General features: G+C 40.6%; 2 protein-coding genes across 8 annotated transcripts; both read left to right on the forward strand.

Annotated features, from left to right (window-relative positions):
- The first annotated feature begins 3,944 nt into the window (after positions 1-3,944).
- LOC112273605 (succinate--CoA ligase [ADP-forming] subunit beta, mitochondrial) lies at positions 3,945-8,440 on the forward strand. 2 transcript variants are annotated; one of them, XM_024502546.3, is made up of 13 exons: positions 3,945-4,148; positions 4,237-4,347; positions 4,492-4,603; positions 4,848-4,912; positions 5,173-5,250; positions 5,544-5,618; positions 5,793-5,945; positions 6,361-6,495; positions 6,637-6,801; positions 7,051-7,173; positions 7,473-7,544; positions 7,675-7,752; positions 8,148-8,440. In XM_024502546.3, exons 1-12 carry the CDS (start codon positions 4,035-4,037, stop codon positions 7,750-7,752), a joined length of 1,281 nt encoding a protein of 426 aa, XP_024358314.1. In that variant the 5' UTR covers positions 3,945-4,034; the 3' UTR covers positions 8,148-8,440. The 2 variants fall into 2 exon arrangements, with proteins under 2 accessions (XP_024358314.1, XP_024358313.1); XM_024502545.3 differs by lacking the exon at positions 8,148-8,440 and having other exon boundaries at positions 7,675-8,084.
- Positions 8,441-10,318: 1,878 nt separating this feature from the next.
- Positions 10,319-16,493, forward strand: LOC112273529 (uncharacterized). 6 transcript variants are annotated; one of them, XM_024502430.3, is made up of 4 exons: positions 10,319-10,714; positions 11,064-11,209; positions 14,794-15,130; positions 15,319-16,493. In XM_024502430.3, exons 2-4 carry the CDS (start codon positions 11,162-11,164, stop codon positions 16,203-16,205), a joined length of 1,272 nt encoding a protein of 423 aa, XP_024358198.1. In that variant the 5' UTR covers positions 10,319-10,714; positions 11,064-11,161; the 3' UTR covers positions 16,206-16,493. The 6 variants fall into 6 exon arrangements, with proteins under 6 accessions (XP_024358198.1, XP_024358197.1, XP_024358200.1 ...); XM_024502429.3 differs by having other exon boundaries at positions 10,320-10,922; XM_024502432.3 differs by having other exon boundaries at positions 10,324-10,501.
- The last annotated feature ends 476 nt before the right edge of the window (positions 16,494-16,969 follow it).

A 16,969-nucleotide genomic window follows, 5' to 3' on the forward strand; every position in this document is an offset into this window, starting at 1 on the left:
TATATTGCCACATTATTCTCTATGCAAAAATACCATGTTTCCATCTGAGGTGAAGGTTTAACAATATTTCCTCTTTTTTCTGTGTCTATGGTGGGTTGGATAGCACCTCTTGACATAATGCCTCTTTATCCTTAACTCAAATCATGTATATTATTTTCATCAACAATGTCTCTTCTGACCCCTATACTCAGCAACTTGCTTGCACTCATAGGCTGGCTAGGCAGAGAGGAGATATATATATATATATATATATTTTGAATACCTTGAATTTCCATAACTATACTCACAACACCAGCACACATTCCCAAAATTTGTATAATATCATTCCTTGTTGTCTTTTGAGGAAAGTATGACAACACTGGTCAATTCTATCACTTACTTGACCTCTCCACACATTAACAGCTATTGACTGATGGCATAAGAGTCATGTAAGGCCAGCTTCTTTGCATTCTTTCTATCTATCCCAAATATTATTCTATTTTAGTTTGTAAGATTTTAGATTAGTTCCTATCATTTGGGATGCCTATAATGTGGCTTGTGCAAGGGCTCAAGGCCTCTCATAAAACGATCAACCAAATTACTAAGTTATAAGTATTTGCTTGTATCTGATATGTTTGTATCAAGAGGAGAATCCAGTAACAGATTGCATCTCAGGTCAGTATGTATTCTTTACAAGTCTAAAAAACTGTACAGTGGGGTACAGAAATAATTCGAATTTTTTTCTAGAGCACCACTTTTGCTAAAAAAATCTTGTTGTTCAATTGAATGTTGTGATCATGTTGGATGGAATTTTTCCCCGACACTTGGCCATCTATTTTTGGAGTGCAAGAGGTGTCTAATTGCATGTAATTAGCCATGTGTCTTCAAAAGCAGATTGCAAATGTGATGATTAATGTGGAAGTGGTTAGGTGAGCTAAAAAATCATAGTTGCAATTAGGCATGCATGCAGCCAGCAAAATGGAGTGATAGCATAGAATGCTTGGATGGGGTGACTTATATAATCCATCTGAAGATGTGAAGCACATTGCACTGCCACAGATTGAGATTGTGAAGCACATACAGATTTTAGAAGTGTTCTTTTTTGGTTTTGGACATCGTTAGCTTCAGTGACTCCTCTCCTTCAAACTAGAAGTTGGTTTGTGCTATTTGAAGGCTTACAGCAAGCACCATGAAGTACAAAACATTGTCCCCTATTCAGAAGAATCAGATTGTGGGGATGAGGAAGGTTGGGATGAAGTGTAAGGACATTGCAGAAGTCTTCAGTGCTCCCTGTTCCACCATTTCAACTATCTTGAGTCATTGGAAGGTCCATAGAAGTGTGGAGTCATTGAAATCACAATGTGGCAGACCCAGGAAGTTGTCTGAGCGGGATTTTCGGGTGTTATGTCATGCTGTCAGTTCAAATAGAAGGCATACTCTGGTAGAACTTGCAAACTTGGTGAGTGTTTCCCGAACTACTGTTCGATTCTACCTCAGTGAGCTTGGTTTTAGAAATTGTATAGCACCTAAAAAGCCCTATTTGAATGTCAAACATAAAGCAGATAGGCTTGCATTTGCACGTGCTTATGAGAGTTGGACGTTTGAAGATTGGTGTAATATTATTTGGACGGATGAGTCGTCATTCGAAACTGGCAAAAATCCACGGTAAATTAGAGTGTGGCGGAAGGCGTACGAAAAATATAATTGGGATTGTATAGCACCAAGTTTTAAGTCTGGACGTAGTTCAGTGATGGTTTGGGGTGCCTTTACTGGCTTTGATAAGTCTCCATTGGTCATCATTCCTTTAGATAAGAGATCAGCAAGGGATTTTGTCACTATTGTTTATGAAGGAGTATTAAGTGGCTTTTATTTCTTACATGATGACCCTAAGCAATTGATATTGATGGAGGATGGCGCTCCAGTCCACCATAGCTCATTGCCACTGCAATGGAGACGTGCTCATGGTATAGAAAAGTTGTTTTGGCCTGCCAATTCACCGGACTTGAATCCAATAAAGAACGTTTGGATGGTTGTAAAAGATTTGCTCAAACATCATAGTAGACCTAATAGTAAGCTAGAAATGATAGAAAAAATTCAATCCGTATGGGATACCATATCTATAGAGTGGCTTCGTACATTGATTTCCACTATGCCTTATAGGATGCAAGCGGTGATTGCAGCTGGGGGTGGTAGTACGAGATGGTAGATATTATGTAACAAAAAGCTCTCTTGATGTATATTTTCACAACTTTATAATGCAAACTTATTACACCATGAAACTAGATTCTACTATCTTCGCAATGCATTTTACGGCTCAAAAATGCGTTCATTTTTGACACTGCTGGAGCTTTTTGAAGTTCAGTGATTTCTAACATTGATTCACTTTGAAAAAAAATTCGAATTATTTCTGTACCCCACTGTACAAGGTAGCAGGTCTCCTGTCGCATTACAAATACCTAATCACTCTCTCATCATGAACTGACTTATTGTGGGACATCATAGATGATCCCATGCAACATTTAATTGGCTTAGAGCGACTTCTCAAGCCTGTTATTTGTTGTGAAGTGGCCCAAATTGATCTTCTGCCTCTTTGGCTACAATAAACATAAACATCACCGTAGTACGTATGTCACAATAAGCTGGCATACCTGCTTCATGAAGGCAAGATGCTTGAAGATAAGGAAAATCCAACCCAATTAATGATATAGTAGAGCAGTGCTACAGGCTGTAACTCAACAATTATTCCTCACATTGTGGAAGCTCAAAGGTAATCTTTGAGTGCATAAAGAGTGCAGTAGATGAGGCTTAGGGACCATCTTCCTCTCATATATGATTGGAAGTGCCTTAACCAATATTGCATCATGAGTTGGAGATTTAATTGCCCTAGTTCTAATGCTTTGATAATCCACTTAATTTTTAGTGTTGTGATGGTGTCTTTTAAATGTATAAAGTTAATGCCTCTTTTGTCTCTAGGTTGACAATATTGAATCCATCATAATTTTGACCTAGAACATTCAGTTGTCCCAAAGGTGAGAAAGGCTCCCAATGAGGCCTTCACTTCTGCAATTCTTTATTCTATTCCCCCATACTGATATGAAGAAAAACAGCGATGAAAGCAAAATACTGTTAACAACCACACCCCATCTTTTAGCATTGATTTGGGTGGTGCACCAATAGACAAGTTGAAAATAACTTTCATGTAAATATCCTAACAATGTATATATATATATATATATACATATATATACACACACAAGATGAAGTGTATGTCTTCAATTAATCTTGTTGAAGCCATTCACATGACTGTATTAGTGCTGTAAACTTTGTCTGGTTTTTATTTGTTCTATTTTATCCTCCTTCTTTTCATTCCAATATGGTGTAACTCTTTATATTCTGTAAAATATTGACATCTTAACAATTCTGAAACACATTTATCTCTTGTAAAGCCCTCTTCAATTTTAACACTAAAATCCTCTACACACAATACATAATTACTTTTATAACTTATATCTAGTCCCACTCCACTCCTCTTCCATTACCAAAGAGGGACTACTAGATTTACTCTACCTTACCCTCACCAAGAATCACTTCTCCTTTCCCAAGTCCAATCGAAAAAGGAACGAGGAAAAGGACAAGTAGGATCAGACACGTAGGTTCCACGTCACAGGGTCAGCGTCCCTGCGGTGGTGACACGCACCACTCAAGTCGAGCTGACGTCATCGCGAGTTGCCAGCGTGGATGGCCTGCGATTCGGAGACGGTGGGAACGGGCGGTGACGCACAGGACGCGGGCTTGGGACATGTGAGCGGGCATGGGATTGGATCCCCGCGAGGGGAACTTCCAGTTCCCAGTAACACTGGCAGTGAGTGACGGGCGTCGCGCCCCATCACCGCAGCGGGCCTGAAACCCTAATTCCTCGTCCTTGCTTGGCGTTGCGTTGCTTTGATTTGCTTGTTGCTTGCTTGGTTGAGTGGCTTCTCAGTGCACTTTCAATTTGTGCCCCTCCCCGTTGCTGGACTCCGATCCTCTTCGGCGTCGCTCCTGCCTCCGTCGACATGGTGCGCCATGTGGCCTCCCGCCTTCTGGCTCGCCTCGCTGCTCGCTCAAGCCCTGCCCCGTTGCCTTGTCTCCACCAGCAGTCGCGATCTCTCAACATCCATGAGTATCAGGTGCGTGTATTTGCTCTTTGCTCTGTTTTGCCGTGCGCGATACCTCCTGCCCCTGTACTGAGCCTCTCTCACTCTGCTTTTTTTTCAGGGCGCTGCATTGATGAGCAAATTCGGAGTGAATGTGCCCAAGGGTGCCGTTGTCTCTTCCACGTCCGAGATCGCTAAAGTTCTCGAGGAGCAATTTCTAGATGACACAGAGGTGATCCTCTTGTGCTCTGCTGCGCTTCTGATTCTCGTCTCCTGCTTCAGTTTTGGCCGGTCCAACTTCGATTCGATCTTCAGCGTTTGCTTGCAGGATGATGTGCAATTTCAGTTCGTTAATGCGATCTAGTGCTGCATGCAGTTGGTGGTCAAGAGTCAAGTGCTGGCAGGTGGTCGAGGGTTAGGTACTTTCAAGAATGGACTTAAGGGTGGTGTTCACATTGTCAAGAGAGACCAGGTGGAGGAGATGGCAGGTACACCCTCCTTTCCATTTTGATAGAAGCTGGTTCTAGAGGGGTAGAACAATTTGGTTATGTTTTTCTTTATTAGACTAGGCATGTTGTTGATTCTATCATTGTCCGAATGAGCATCATCCGAACGAGCCTCAAATCGGCACTTGTCAAGTTTATTATTGTCGCTGAATGTTGGATTCGGTCGAAGTGCCACTCTATTTATTCAAGTCGTGGGGTATTAAGTTGGTGGATGTAACTTTGGCAGGCAAAATGCTTGGACAGGTCCTGGTGACTAAGCAGACTGGAGCAGAGGGAAAACCGGTGAACCAGGTGATAATTTCTTTTGTTGATGCTTTCTTTTGCTTGTACTCTACATGATTATGTATGAAGGCTTTGCTGGTACATGATGCAAGTGAATTTTTTTTGAAGTAATTTATATGACCACGAAGAGTTTTTTTTCCAGCTTTGATGGGTATGTTTTCATTAGATTCAAAGCTCTCTTGTTACTTTTATTTTGTGGTTTTATGCTTTCGTCTTCCTCTGTAACTTGTACGAGTATAGGTTGCTTATGTTGGCTGTTTTGGATTCAGGTGTTTTTGTGTGAAAAGCTCAACTTAATCAACGAGATGTATTTTGCCATTGCTTTAGATCGAGCTAGTGCGGGGCCAGTAAGTGCATCTCCCCTGATTTTAAAAAGAAAAACTTATTTATTCGGTCTTCACCCGTACGAGCACTTGGAAGGAACGATTTTAGTGGCACTAAGTTTTAAAGTGTGATTGTAACCTTGCACTTTTACTGTAATTTTTTCTTCAGTTCTTCAGCTCTATTTTCCTGCGCAGGAGGAATGGATAATGACCGCTGTGTTTTTTTTATCTGTGTTATTTGTAAGCAAAGCACTTGATCGATTGTACTTGTTATACGATGGTACTGTTAGGACTAAATCTGAAGGTGGTGTTGGCAGGTCATGATTGCTTGCGCTAAGGGTGGAACCAGCATAGAGGACCTTGCTGAGAAATATCCGGATCAGATTATCAAGGTTTTCTTTGTGTTGGTGTTTGTATTTGTGTTTGATGTTTGCAGAATGTAATTAGAGACTTACAGGCCGTTTTTTTTTTATTATTATTATTATCTTGTTCTGGGATTATGCTTCCTTGCATATAACGATTTAGCAGTAGCATGTGAGGTGAAATTGTGAGCTCTAAGTGTGCAGGTTCCAATCAACATCAACAAAGGTATTTCAGATGAAGAAGCCGAGAAAGTTGTGAAAGGATTGGCTCCAAAGAAGGTCGACATGCAGCAAGGCATTGACCAAATTAAGAAGTTTTACAAGTTGTTCACAGAAACAGACTGTACTCAAGTTGAGGTATACCGTTTCTCTGCCGTTGTACTTGTGGTTAGCTTGCTGTATTTGAAATTCATTCCATTAGTGAATACCTGGGCTTTTATCATACAGTAGTCAGGCTTTCAGTGCTTTGGTTTCAAGTCTTACTCGCTTTCTTGGATTCTACCGTGATTTTTCTGTTTTGTTTTTGTGTTTTTTTAATCTTTTTTATTCTTCTCCATTGGTTATAGTTTAGGTTGTATTTTTCTGTCTTTTCCACACGTGACTGAACGCTGCGTTGGTTATCGTCTTCGTGTCAGCAGGCTTTGATGCCTCTAGGTAGATTATTTTGTAGTCCTTATGGTGGTTGTTCAAGTATGCAGTACTTACAGATACTCTATGTCAAGGGGTTTAACAAGGGTTGAGCTTATGTTGCATCATCTGTATTTGGTTTCAGATCAACCCCTTGGCAGAAACGTCAACAGGAGTTATGATGGCCGCCGACGCGAAGCTTAACTTTGATGACAATGCAGCCTTCCGTCAAAAGGAAATCTTTGCCATGCGAGACACAACACAGGAAGACCCTCGTGAGGTTTGTTGTAGACAGCTTAGTACTTTTCTGTATGATATAACATCTGTTGAACTGCACTTTGTAATACGAAGATTATCTGCTTTGGAAACAATCTCAATTACTTCCAGTTTGATGGACTTGCCAGTGTCGTGGTTTCCTTAGGTTGCTGCTGGAAAGGTGGACCTGAATTACATAGGATTGGATGGTGAAATTGGATGCATGGTGAATGGAGCGGGGCTTGCAATGGCTACAATGGATATCATTAAGCTCAGTGGAGGGACCCCTGCCAATTTCTTGGATGTGGGTGGCAACGCAACTGAGCAACAGGTGTGCTTTGGTTCCAGCTCATCTGCTTGACTTAGCAATCCATCACGTTCTCGTTAACTTTTGGTGTATATTCAGCTTGCAATATGGTTAAGATTGAAGTAAACGGGTTTGTAACGTTGTTGGGAATTTAGTCCATTGCAATCATGTAACCATGTAATCAACTACCATAGCTGTAGTTGTTGCTGTTGTGAAGCAATTGGGTGGTATGTTCGTTGATAGTTAACCGACCTTGATATGTCGCTTGTGCAGGTTGTGGAAGCTTTTAAAATTCTGACTTCCGACACGAGAGTGAAAGCTATTCTGGTGAACATTTTTGGTGGGATCATGAAGTGTGATGTTATTGCTGCTGGAATTGTGGCTGCTGCTAAACAGGTATACTTGTCTAAGTGTGGCAGAAGAATGTTTTGCTGAGTTTTGTTCCTTCAATACTCGTAACATTCTGATATGGAAGTCTATACATAAGCATGTTCATTATTTTTCTTGGCTGATTTGGTGCTAAACCAGTTTTGGCATCTGAGAAATTTGGGTTAACAAAATTTATGGTTGCATAGAGAAGCTACGAAATAAGCAAGGTTGTGCACCATTTATCCAAATTAGGTTAATTGGGATTTGAGGGTTAGCAACGACGATCTGGCAGACTTCTTTTAATACCGAAATTGTTGAATCTGCAGGTGAATTTGAAAGTTCCACTAGTAGTACGTTTGGAGGGTACGAATGTGGATGTTGGGAAGACCATCCTGAAGGTATCAGAATTATGTTACCTTCGTCGTGCGATTCTGACGTTAGGTCAGGTGTATTGGTGGCAAACTTAGAATTTACGGTTAATTTTGGAATGCTAATATACGTGTGGAACTCCCGTGGTGCTTGGTGCAGGAAAGCGGTATGACCATCATCACAGCTGATGATCTTGATGATGCAGCAAAGAAGGCAGTTAAAGCTTTGAAGCAATAGGTGTATTTCCATCCCTTGCAATGTTTCTGAGGGCACACACCAGGGATTCGTGGGTTCGAGGAAATGTTGTTGTTATCAGATGAGGTCACCAGACAGGTTACACCAGATGTTGAACCCACTGTAACTAGTGAATAATTTCCAGTGATATTGAATATTCTCAGCTGATGTCATGTATCATTCTCAGAGGCAACATTATTTACGATTGTTCAGGGTTACTCAAATTTAAAGGAAGTGTGAAGAATACGCTCTACTATAGATGCGAGAAAATTATTTTTTCTCACGAGCCATGGTTTAGGGTGCAGTTTTTTATGAGATCTTATTTTTTTTGTGAATCTTGTTCGTTAATGAGCTTTAATGATCATGAGGTGCTTAGCATTCTTCGCCTTGTTTTTCAGTTACTTTGGAGCTCTTGTTGTCACCTGCCTGCACCTTACACTACATTCAACAGTCACAAACACGTGCATCAGGTTCGGGTTTGTCAACTGAAATGAATAAATTCGACAGCACTATCAGAGCACATAGTTTGCATATGAATATACCGGCCAGTGGTATTTTCTACCATGTAAGAACTTTTTTACAAATGATGTATTCAAAGCACTCACAATACCACTTAGGTGCGTGTTTACTAAAATATTGAGTTTTGATGAATAAATCAAGTCTGGGTACATGGCAGTAACATTCTTGATCCTATGCGAATTAGAAATCGTATTTAAGTTGAAATAATCATGTTCTTGCATTTTATGTGGGAAACTTAACATGTTTGTTATGTGCCATTGAATCAAAGTTTTACTTTACAAACACGTGTACATTAACACCATGGTTTTTGCAGCGAGATTGTCAAACATTATAATTGGGATCAAATTGGCTTAAGAATAGTTGGAATTTGTTATGAATGCATTGATATAAATAATAAATATCAATAAATTGGAGTACTATATGCTTCAACTACACATGTTTGCATAATTTTACAAGATTTTTTTTTTTGGAATACATTTTAAAGCAATTACTGTATTAAATCATCAACACAATTTTTGAAAGTGAATGTGAAGTTTGATGTATTCCTTATTTCTGATTATTTATACTTTAGATATGTATATATATATATATAGATGTCTACTTATTGATGAAATTTTTTAGTTTACTGAACCTTTATATGGTTTAGAATAACATTAATTCTTATGTAATTTTGTTACTATTTTAAATTAAATTAGATGTTTTCGAAAAGAATAAGAAATCATGTTATAACCGAAAGCTTTACAAAAAAACAAGAAAACAAAATTCAAACAAGAACAATCACATGAATTTAAAATTTAAAAAAAATAAATTTTATATAAAAATACTTTAGTTTTCTGTCATTGATTCTAAGTCACTACTTGTAATCATTAACCAAAAACACTATTTTATTATTATTTATTGTTTTATAGTTTTAAGACCACCAATGAAAGTTGAGCATATTGATGTTTAACATGAATGTATGTTTGCCCAAATCAAATCTTTACCAACTAGAGAATAGTAGCTGTAATAGTTGCAATAACAATAACAACAATACCCATTATTATTATAATTATTATTATTGCTCCCATGTGAATCCCGTTCAAAAAAATGTACACCTTTCAGAATGGTAAACATCAAAAGTACATGATCTTCATGAACAACAAACACATGACATGGAACCATCACTCACTCCAATCTTTCTCAATCATCAATTTGTTAATAATAAGTAGAATGAATGAGTGATGATCACTCCAACATGTTACACAACCCATCATTCTTAATACTATTTTGAACCATACTTGGTCACAAAGTCACAATTCTTATCTCCTCTGTCTAAAGTTTTAACCACCTAATTTCACCATATTGCACATTAGTATATTATTAAAAATCATTTATGTCAGAGGGGAACAAACGGGGAACACATGAGGAACATACGGGGAACAGATGGGAACACACGGGGAACTAACGGGGAACATAGAGGAACATACGAGAACAGAGGGAACAGTAGGGAACAATGAGGAACGTAAGGGAACAGGGGTTCTAAAGTAGGTCAGAGGCGAGGACGAGCCAGTGACAGGGTCAGAGTCAGACTGAGCCAAATTTCAATTCAGGAATCCACACTATTTTGACGCGGATTTGCACGAATCCGATTCACACACGACCACTTCTTAAAACAAATCCGTAATGCATCCAACCTCGACGCCTGGTAGCCCTTCACACTGACAAATCCCTGTTCGATTTGCCGCTCTCCTCACCAGCCGTCAGATCTCTCCTCGCAGCTGTATTTTTTCCACCGTCAGATGCCCACCAGGTGCTGCCTGAAGAGACGTGGAGAAGCAATGCGCTTGAGATTTTGGGCGGGGTCAACCGAGCCGTCCGATGCTCGAGCAGATCGTACGGTAGCATCATCTTTTCAAGCCAATTCCGGAACGACATCGTGGCCGTTAAAGACAAAAGAGTGTGGATCTGGGCCGTCGGTTTAGAAAGAAACACACAGGAAAGAAAAGGACAGAGGAGACTGGGGGGAGCTTCTCGAAATTCCATTGCGATTGTGCTTTGTTGTTGTTGTTGTTTGATTGACGTCATCGTGAGAGGGAAAGAGTGTTGTGTGTTTGCATCGGGAGACGGTAATTGACATGTGCGAGCGATTTCGAGGCACAGGGCTTGAGTCAGAGTGCCGTCAGTGCCTGGAATTGAGAGGGATTTTATCGTCTCGAAGTGGAGTTCGATTTATGAGCCGATCGGTAGTGTTGATGTGCGTCTTAGAACCTGGCAACGTTTTTGAGCTCGGTGCAGGGAGCATCTTTGTTGTTGTAGGTTTTATTTTTTATTTTTATTTTGAGACGAAGGAGGGGAAGTAGGTTTTGTGAGGTTTTCTCGAGGGTGTGGTTGGGAAGCGTAGTGCACAAAGGGTGGAGGGCGACGACGTGGCCTGGTTGTAGTTGAGGGTGCAGGTTTTCGAGTTGCGGTAGGTAGAGGTTCGGTGGATTCATCCGTGCTTAGAGGATTGTATACAAAGTTTTTAAAATTGTGTAGTTCTTGATGTGTTTTTGGTGAGGATCGGCGGATAGCTTCAGTTTCTTCAGGGATTTTGTCAGATATTTACGTTCTTTGTCTTTGTTGTCGGCAGTGTTGCGTATTGCACTGCTCATACTAAATTTGAGGAATGATCTGCGGTAGTGAACTCTCCCTGTGATAATCTTGCGACTGTGATTGTGACATTGCGTATTTTAGGCAGGCCATGAATAGTTGTGGCATTCTTGGCTTTTCCATGCTACATGCTTAAATTACTCTTTTATCTGGCGATGTTCGTGCAGGTTGTCTCGTAGGTATTGTAAGAGGGCAGGATTTCATCACCAGTTCAGCGGAGCTTGGGGAAATTGGAGGGATTGATATTTTACAGTTCCATAGAGAGATGGCTGCGATGTTCGGTGTTTCGAGATATAGCAGCAGTGGGGTTGAGGTATATTCTTCTTTCTTACAGTTTTGAGATGGTTGCGGATATGGTCTGTGATGTGAAGGATGGAGCGGAAATGTGAGGATGGGAGTGGGAGAATGGCAAAGGGATCGTGGTCGCGTTTTTCATCTTTCACGTGCTTGAGTGCGTATTCTAACGAGAGAACCGCCTAGTGAAGCTTGTTCGAGAACTTCGGTTTCCAGAATTGAGTTACTTCAACTCGTGCTGCAGTGATGGTTGATTTTTTTTTGTTTTCAGCGCTGACAGCTCCTTATTATATTGATTGGTTGATACTTAGCAAGCTTCTTTTAGTCGTGAGGTTTTGCAATCTTTAAAATGTGGGTACCAGTAACCGGATTAAATTAAGTGTAAGTTACGGCGTAGTGCTTCAGCGCTGGCGATTGGAACCCAAATTGGTCAGGAATTCCTATTTCGACGCATGCACAGTGCAAACAATAAACCCAGCTGACCAGAGTGGACCTTTTGCCTCAATTGAATTGATTTGTGTTAATTTTTAATTTCAAGAATCGTCTAGGAACGAGCTACCCTCGATTTTCTCCGAAACTCGTTGGTAAGCTTTGGAGGAAACCGTTTGGTCCTAGGCATGGTCGGTCGTAATGATGATGCTGGAGTCACCATCTCTGGAGAAATATGCGGATAAGTTAAGATTTCGTTCGGCAGCGGGAGAAACGAGTCGCTGTGAACAGGCAAGGGCTATCCGCGTTAAGAGTTTCGCTGGAAATGTTGTTAGTACCTGTCTTTATCGATCCATCCTCCTTGCACGGAGGCAGGCCGTCGTTGCTTGGATTAAAGTTGACGATCCTTTTCGACTTTACCATACTTTCATAAATTTTACGTGACGATGTCCTGGATCTATTGGTTTCTCTTCAGTGCTGGATCGATAACGTATAGATTACGACGATTAGGAGTATTTCCGTTTTTCAGCAAGAAGTTGGAGAGCTTTGTTTAGATTGAAACCTCGCCCAAGTCTGGGTCCCTTGTTTCTCCTGGATTACATCATCGAATTTACTTTTACCTTGGTTTTAATCTAGGGTTAGGACCTCGTAATTCCACTCCAACTGCTTCGTTTCTGGCATTTTCCTGATTGCCTTCTTCTGGAAGATGGAGTAAAATTCATGGTTGAGCGACTTGAGTGTACGAAGGTGGTGTATTTAGCACAAGCGATGTCCAGGATGCCTGGTGGCTTTTGCTCACTGTGCTGCTCAATATCCAGTCTCGGGTTAATACTATACATGTATGATCATGTGAGTTATCCTAGGTTAGTGTTGGTCGAAAAGGTCGATAAGGAAGAGTGGTGACTGACCTCAAATAAGTTCGCGAGATGATCTAGGGTCCAGTTGGGTGTTGAGAAACGACCATGGTGGGGTCCTATGTTGTACTCAATGAACATTCCGGAAATTTGTGGCATCGTCACTTGTGCACGCAATCGTTCAGGTGTTTGCAACTTGAAGCCCCTGAGGTACAGCATTGTAGGACAGATGCGAAGAGATTTCTGAAGTGTGTTAGTTGGAACTCGCTGCGGGATGCTTCAAGTTCCTTCTCAAGCTATTTAGTGATCGTGGGGCTTACTTCCTCCCTTCTTGGGTGAATCGCTTCACTCAAATTGTACTGAACACCGGGATGAAATAATAGACTTATAAGAGCTAGGTCTTTGACCTCATATGGATTGAGACCACCTTCCGAACGCACTGAGTATCTGGTGTTCTCCTCTTTGTGTGGGATTTGGCCGATTTGGGAGTGGTCTCCCTTGGTGAATGCAAACTTCAAATTGTATGGTATTTTATGTGAAGTCAGCAGGCATGCCTCAAATTTGGTTGGTTTGCTGTGCTATAAATGTTTCAGCCGGATATTTGTTGTTGTACTTCAGGAATCTATCGTCTCGATGTCCTTTCTCAATTGCCTTGAATTTCTTATTCTTGAGTTATTTTTTGAAACGGTCATTAATGATCCCATTACCAGCGAATCTCTCTGGGTAGTGCAGCATCACTTTGCGCTAACAGTTGTAGTCTTCAGTTCAATGCTCTTACCAACTAACCATAGTCGTATACATCGTCTGTCTCCGGAATATCAGCAGTTGCTTCTTCGAAAGCATATTTCGTCTTCAAATCAGGATCCTGTATTTAGGGTTCTTAGGGCTTCGAGTTTTGTGGAGATGCAGCTTAGACTGGTTTTGTTTCATCTTCTAAATTTAGTTGTGATTTTATCTGTGGATTCTACTGCACGTCATCTGAGGTCCTGTGTATTTCCTGGGTACCTCAGCCCATTCCAGTTTATAGAAAAGAAGTATAGGAGATGAGTGCTATTATCACAGCACTTGTTTTAATATTAATGTTGCTCCATTTGAATAGTCTAAGGTTTCTTTCCTTACTTTCTGTACTACTCATGCGAATCATTATTTTTTAATGTATAACCCTTCCTATTTCCTTATGGTACCTTCGGTTGAATTCCAAAAACACCTTTAGTAACCTAACAAAAATGTTGTGGTTCAGGATCTTGTATGTTGTTCGATATTATGATTCAATGCTTGGATCGTAATGGAGGCGTGCATCGAAGGATCAAATAGAGGAACAAAATGCAGAATTTTCGAACGAGTCCTTCTCGTTAGCCTAATTTAATTTCCTGTTACAGTCAGTAGATAAATAATGGGGTGCAAAGTATCCAAAAGCCGTGTAGAATCGCATGCACTAGAACTTCTTGGTTGTAGCAAACTCTCCCGAAGCTACTCATCACCAAGTCAGGTGATAGATGGTGAATATTCTTATAAAAATCCGAGAACTGATGTTGATCATGTAGTATCCCTTACGTCGAGTACATATGGTTCATTACGATTAGACTCTCTGCCTCGAAGTGTGAACCGTGAGGGTGTGAAACCTCATTCAAATCAGAAGCACGTGGAAACTGTCCGTATGTGGGGGCTCACAGAGCTTTTTGAAGATGAGAAAGAAACATCTCAAACTTTATGGGGATTGATGGAAGAGTCAGGAGTTTCTGGACATGATAATGGGATGGCATCAACATTTCATACAGTTGAAGATGTGGATAGTGTTTTAGATGCTAGGAAGTCTGTTTTGAGAGACTATCGTTTGCGAAAGGGTTCTTCGATGGAGGCACTAGCTGTTGATAAGTCGCATGAATTCGTAATGGATTCTGATAAAATGAGTACCACTTATTCTGCCATGTTACAGAAACGACGTGCACAAGCAGTGCAGGGTACTGAAGAAGCCAGAGAGTTAGAGTACTTAAGGAGGGAAAATCTGTCTCGGAGTCGAGAGTTCATTCCTACTGAAAAAAGTCGTGGTTTCCGAAGTCAGGAACTTGGTTCTGAAAGAAGGAACAATCTTTCCCGAAGTCAGGAGTTTGCCAGGCCTCCTATAGTTAAGCCTCTAGTAGGTGCTACACGTCGTAGTCTTGATGAGAGTGAGATTTTTATGTCTCAACCTGACCTTGTGTTGAGAAGTCCTATGTTAAAGGGCTTAGGTGGACACCAAAGGCCGAGAAGTCGCCTTATTCAGCAGTCCTCTATGTCGTCTGATGTTAATTCTGAATGCAAAAGTAAATTTTTGTTGCAGGGTCATGTTCAGCCTGTTGTTGAGAAGACAACTACCTTGCCTAGATCTGTTGACTCAACCAAGGGTAGTTTGAACTTCAGCTCAACTGACAAGAGGAGTCGAACTGGCCAACCAAAGACTGGAAAAGTTCTAGAGCCACGAGTTGCATCTGCTGTAGCTGCACTTTCACGCCCGAGAGAGCATAAGTCATCAGTAACTGTCCAAGATATGCCTGGAAGAAAAACTGAGGTTTTTCAAGACCAGTCATTTATTGTAACAAAGACAAATTATGGTGCTCCGAAAACTTGTGAACATGGGTTTGGTGCATCTATTGCACCTCATGATGCAAAAACTCAAGGTATGTAGAGGGCGAAAAGAATTTCTCTGATTGTGTAAAGCAGTTTTTTGTTGATAAATGTGGACATTCTCACCATGTCTGCTTGGACTATGCTAACATGTGTTTTTTAGTGTTGTGTTCGCGATACTTTTTATGGCAAGATTACAAATGCCTCGTTACTTCTAAATTTCTTTTCTTTCCCACCACAGAACGACAAGAAAGTATTGTGGAGGATGCAATTATTGACGGCTATGAACTTGTCACGAAGGCAGAAGTAATTGAGGCAGAACGTCTGGAGAGTCCACCATTGGATCCAGAATTGCTAGCGTCTTTCGAAGAAGCTTTAGAGATGTTTTGTGCAGATGACTGGTGCACTGTTCGGCTTGGTGAGGGTGAGGCAGCCGTAACTTCTGGAAGCATCTCAGACCTTGATAGTCCATCTTGGCTGCGAGATGCATCCGACCTTCCTGACTACACTTCTACTAAGGTCAAGCTGAATAAATTCGAGATCTTGGAAGACCATGTGGAAAAACCCCACTCTCGTCCAGAGTCACTCAAGAAAGTCCCGTCATTGAAGGTTGCACCAATGGATACTGAAGAGCAGAAAATGAAAATAAACGCTTTGGAGAAAGATGAGAAGTGTCCTCCAGGTGGGAAAGAGCGATGTGTTTTGTACACCACAAGCTTGCGCGGCATACGAAAAACCTTCGAGGATTGCAGCCAATTAAAGACTATTTTGCAAAATTCAAATGTTCAAATTGATGAGAGGGACATAGCAATTCATGCAGAATTTCGGCATGAATTGACAAAACTCCTTGGAAGAGCAGCACCTGTTCCAAGGTTGTTTATCAGAGGCAAGTATATTGGAGGTAGAGAGGAGGTTAGTCAACTGCATGAAGATGGAATTTTGAGCATGTTGCTTGAAGATCTACCCAAGCAAGGCGCCCAAGCTATCTGTGAAGGTTGTGGTGGAGTGAGGTTCATCCCATGTTCAACTTGCAGTGGAAGTTGTAAAGTGATCACTGAAGAAGGTAAGTTCACTTTCTGTAAAGAATGCAACGAAAATGGGCTGAGTAGATGCCCTCTGTGCCTTTGATTGTAAGGTACATCGAAGCCCTATACGATTGTGTATAAAAACTTGTATAGTATCTGAAGCTTGTAGCAGAGGTGTGGCGCTGTCTTACTGATCATCATCTGCTCTTTGTATTGAATTTATGCGAGGTTCGGTAGTGATGATGTGTTCATTAAGTGAAGTTTAAAAACAATTCACCTACAAGTTTTCATGTTTTCTTCGATCGATTGTGCATGTGTGACAAACATTTATATATTGTTGTTACACAAAAAAAGAAAGCATTTGAGAGGTCTCTGCCATTTAACACTTCCATATGAGTTTGTGTAGTGTCGGATTTTATCCACGACCTCATCGCAGTCCTCTTCCTGATTTTTGTATAAAATCGAACTTGGTGCGTCTGGTCTCATATGAAAGACGAAGTAATTTTTTTGAAAGAACACTAAGGCAATTACCAATAGTGCTAAATGTCATAGGTTTCAGAGAGGGTTGTTTTTTGAAGTTGTCTTTTATCAATTATAGTAAAGATAAGATGTGGATAAAAAATTGGTGACATGCAAGTACACGTTGTTATTGAAGGAAACCATTTCAACCTTAATAGAATCACTAGAAAAGGGTGTTATATTCTTTGACTCATCATTTAATCATTGATCCACTTGGTTTTTTTTCAATGTTCTATATATATAAAGTAAAGAGGGAAAGCATGTTATGCAAATTCGAGTTGTCCAAAGACCACAATTTATGGTGGAAGACCATAGAATAAGAGTTTGGCATGAGTCTAAGTGTCTCTA

The sequence above is a fragment of the Physcomitrium patens genome, chromosome 20 (genome assembly GCF_059467195.1).
Source record: "Physcomitrium patens ecotype Gransden chromosome 20, ASM5946719v1, whole genome shotgun sequence".
Taxonomy (NCBI): domain Eukaryota; kingdom Viridiplantae; phylum Streptophyta; class Bryopsida; order Funariales; family Funariaceae; genus Physcomitrium; species Physcomitrium patens.

Coding starts and splice junctions, on each gene's coding strand:
- LOC112273605 (XM_024502546.3), top strand. CDS start 4,035: ATGGTGCGCCATGTGGCCTCCCGCCTTCTGGCTCGCCTCGCTGCTCGC. Junction 6,496..6,636: donor CACAGGAAGACCCTCGTGAG/GTTTGTTGTAGA, acceptor TGGTTTCCTTAG/GTTGCTGCTGGAAAGGTGGA. Junction 7,174..7,472: donor TTGTGGCTGCTGCTAAACAG/GTATACTTGTCT, acceptor TTGAATCTGCAG/GTGAATTTGAAAGTTCCACT.
- LOC112273529 (XM_090245311.1), top strand. CDS start 13,867: ATGGGGTGCAAAGTATCCAAAAGCCGTGTAGAATCGCATGCACTAGAA. Junction 15,131..15,318: donor TCATGATGCAAAAACTCAAG/GTATGTAGAGGG, acceptor TTCCCACCACAG/AACGACAAGAAAGTATTGTG.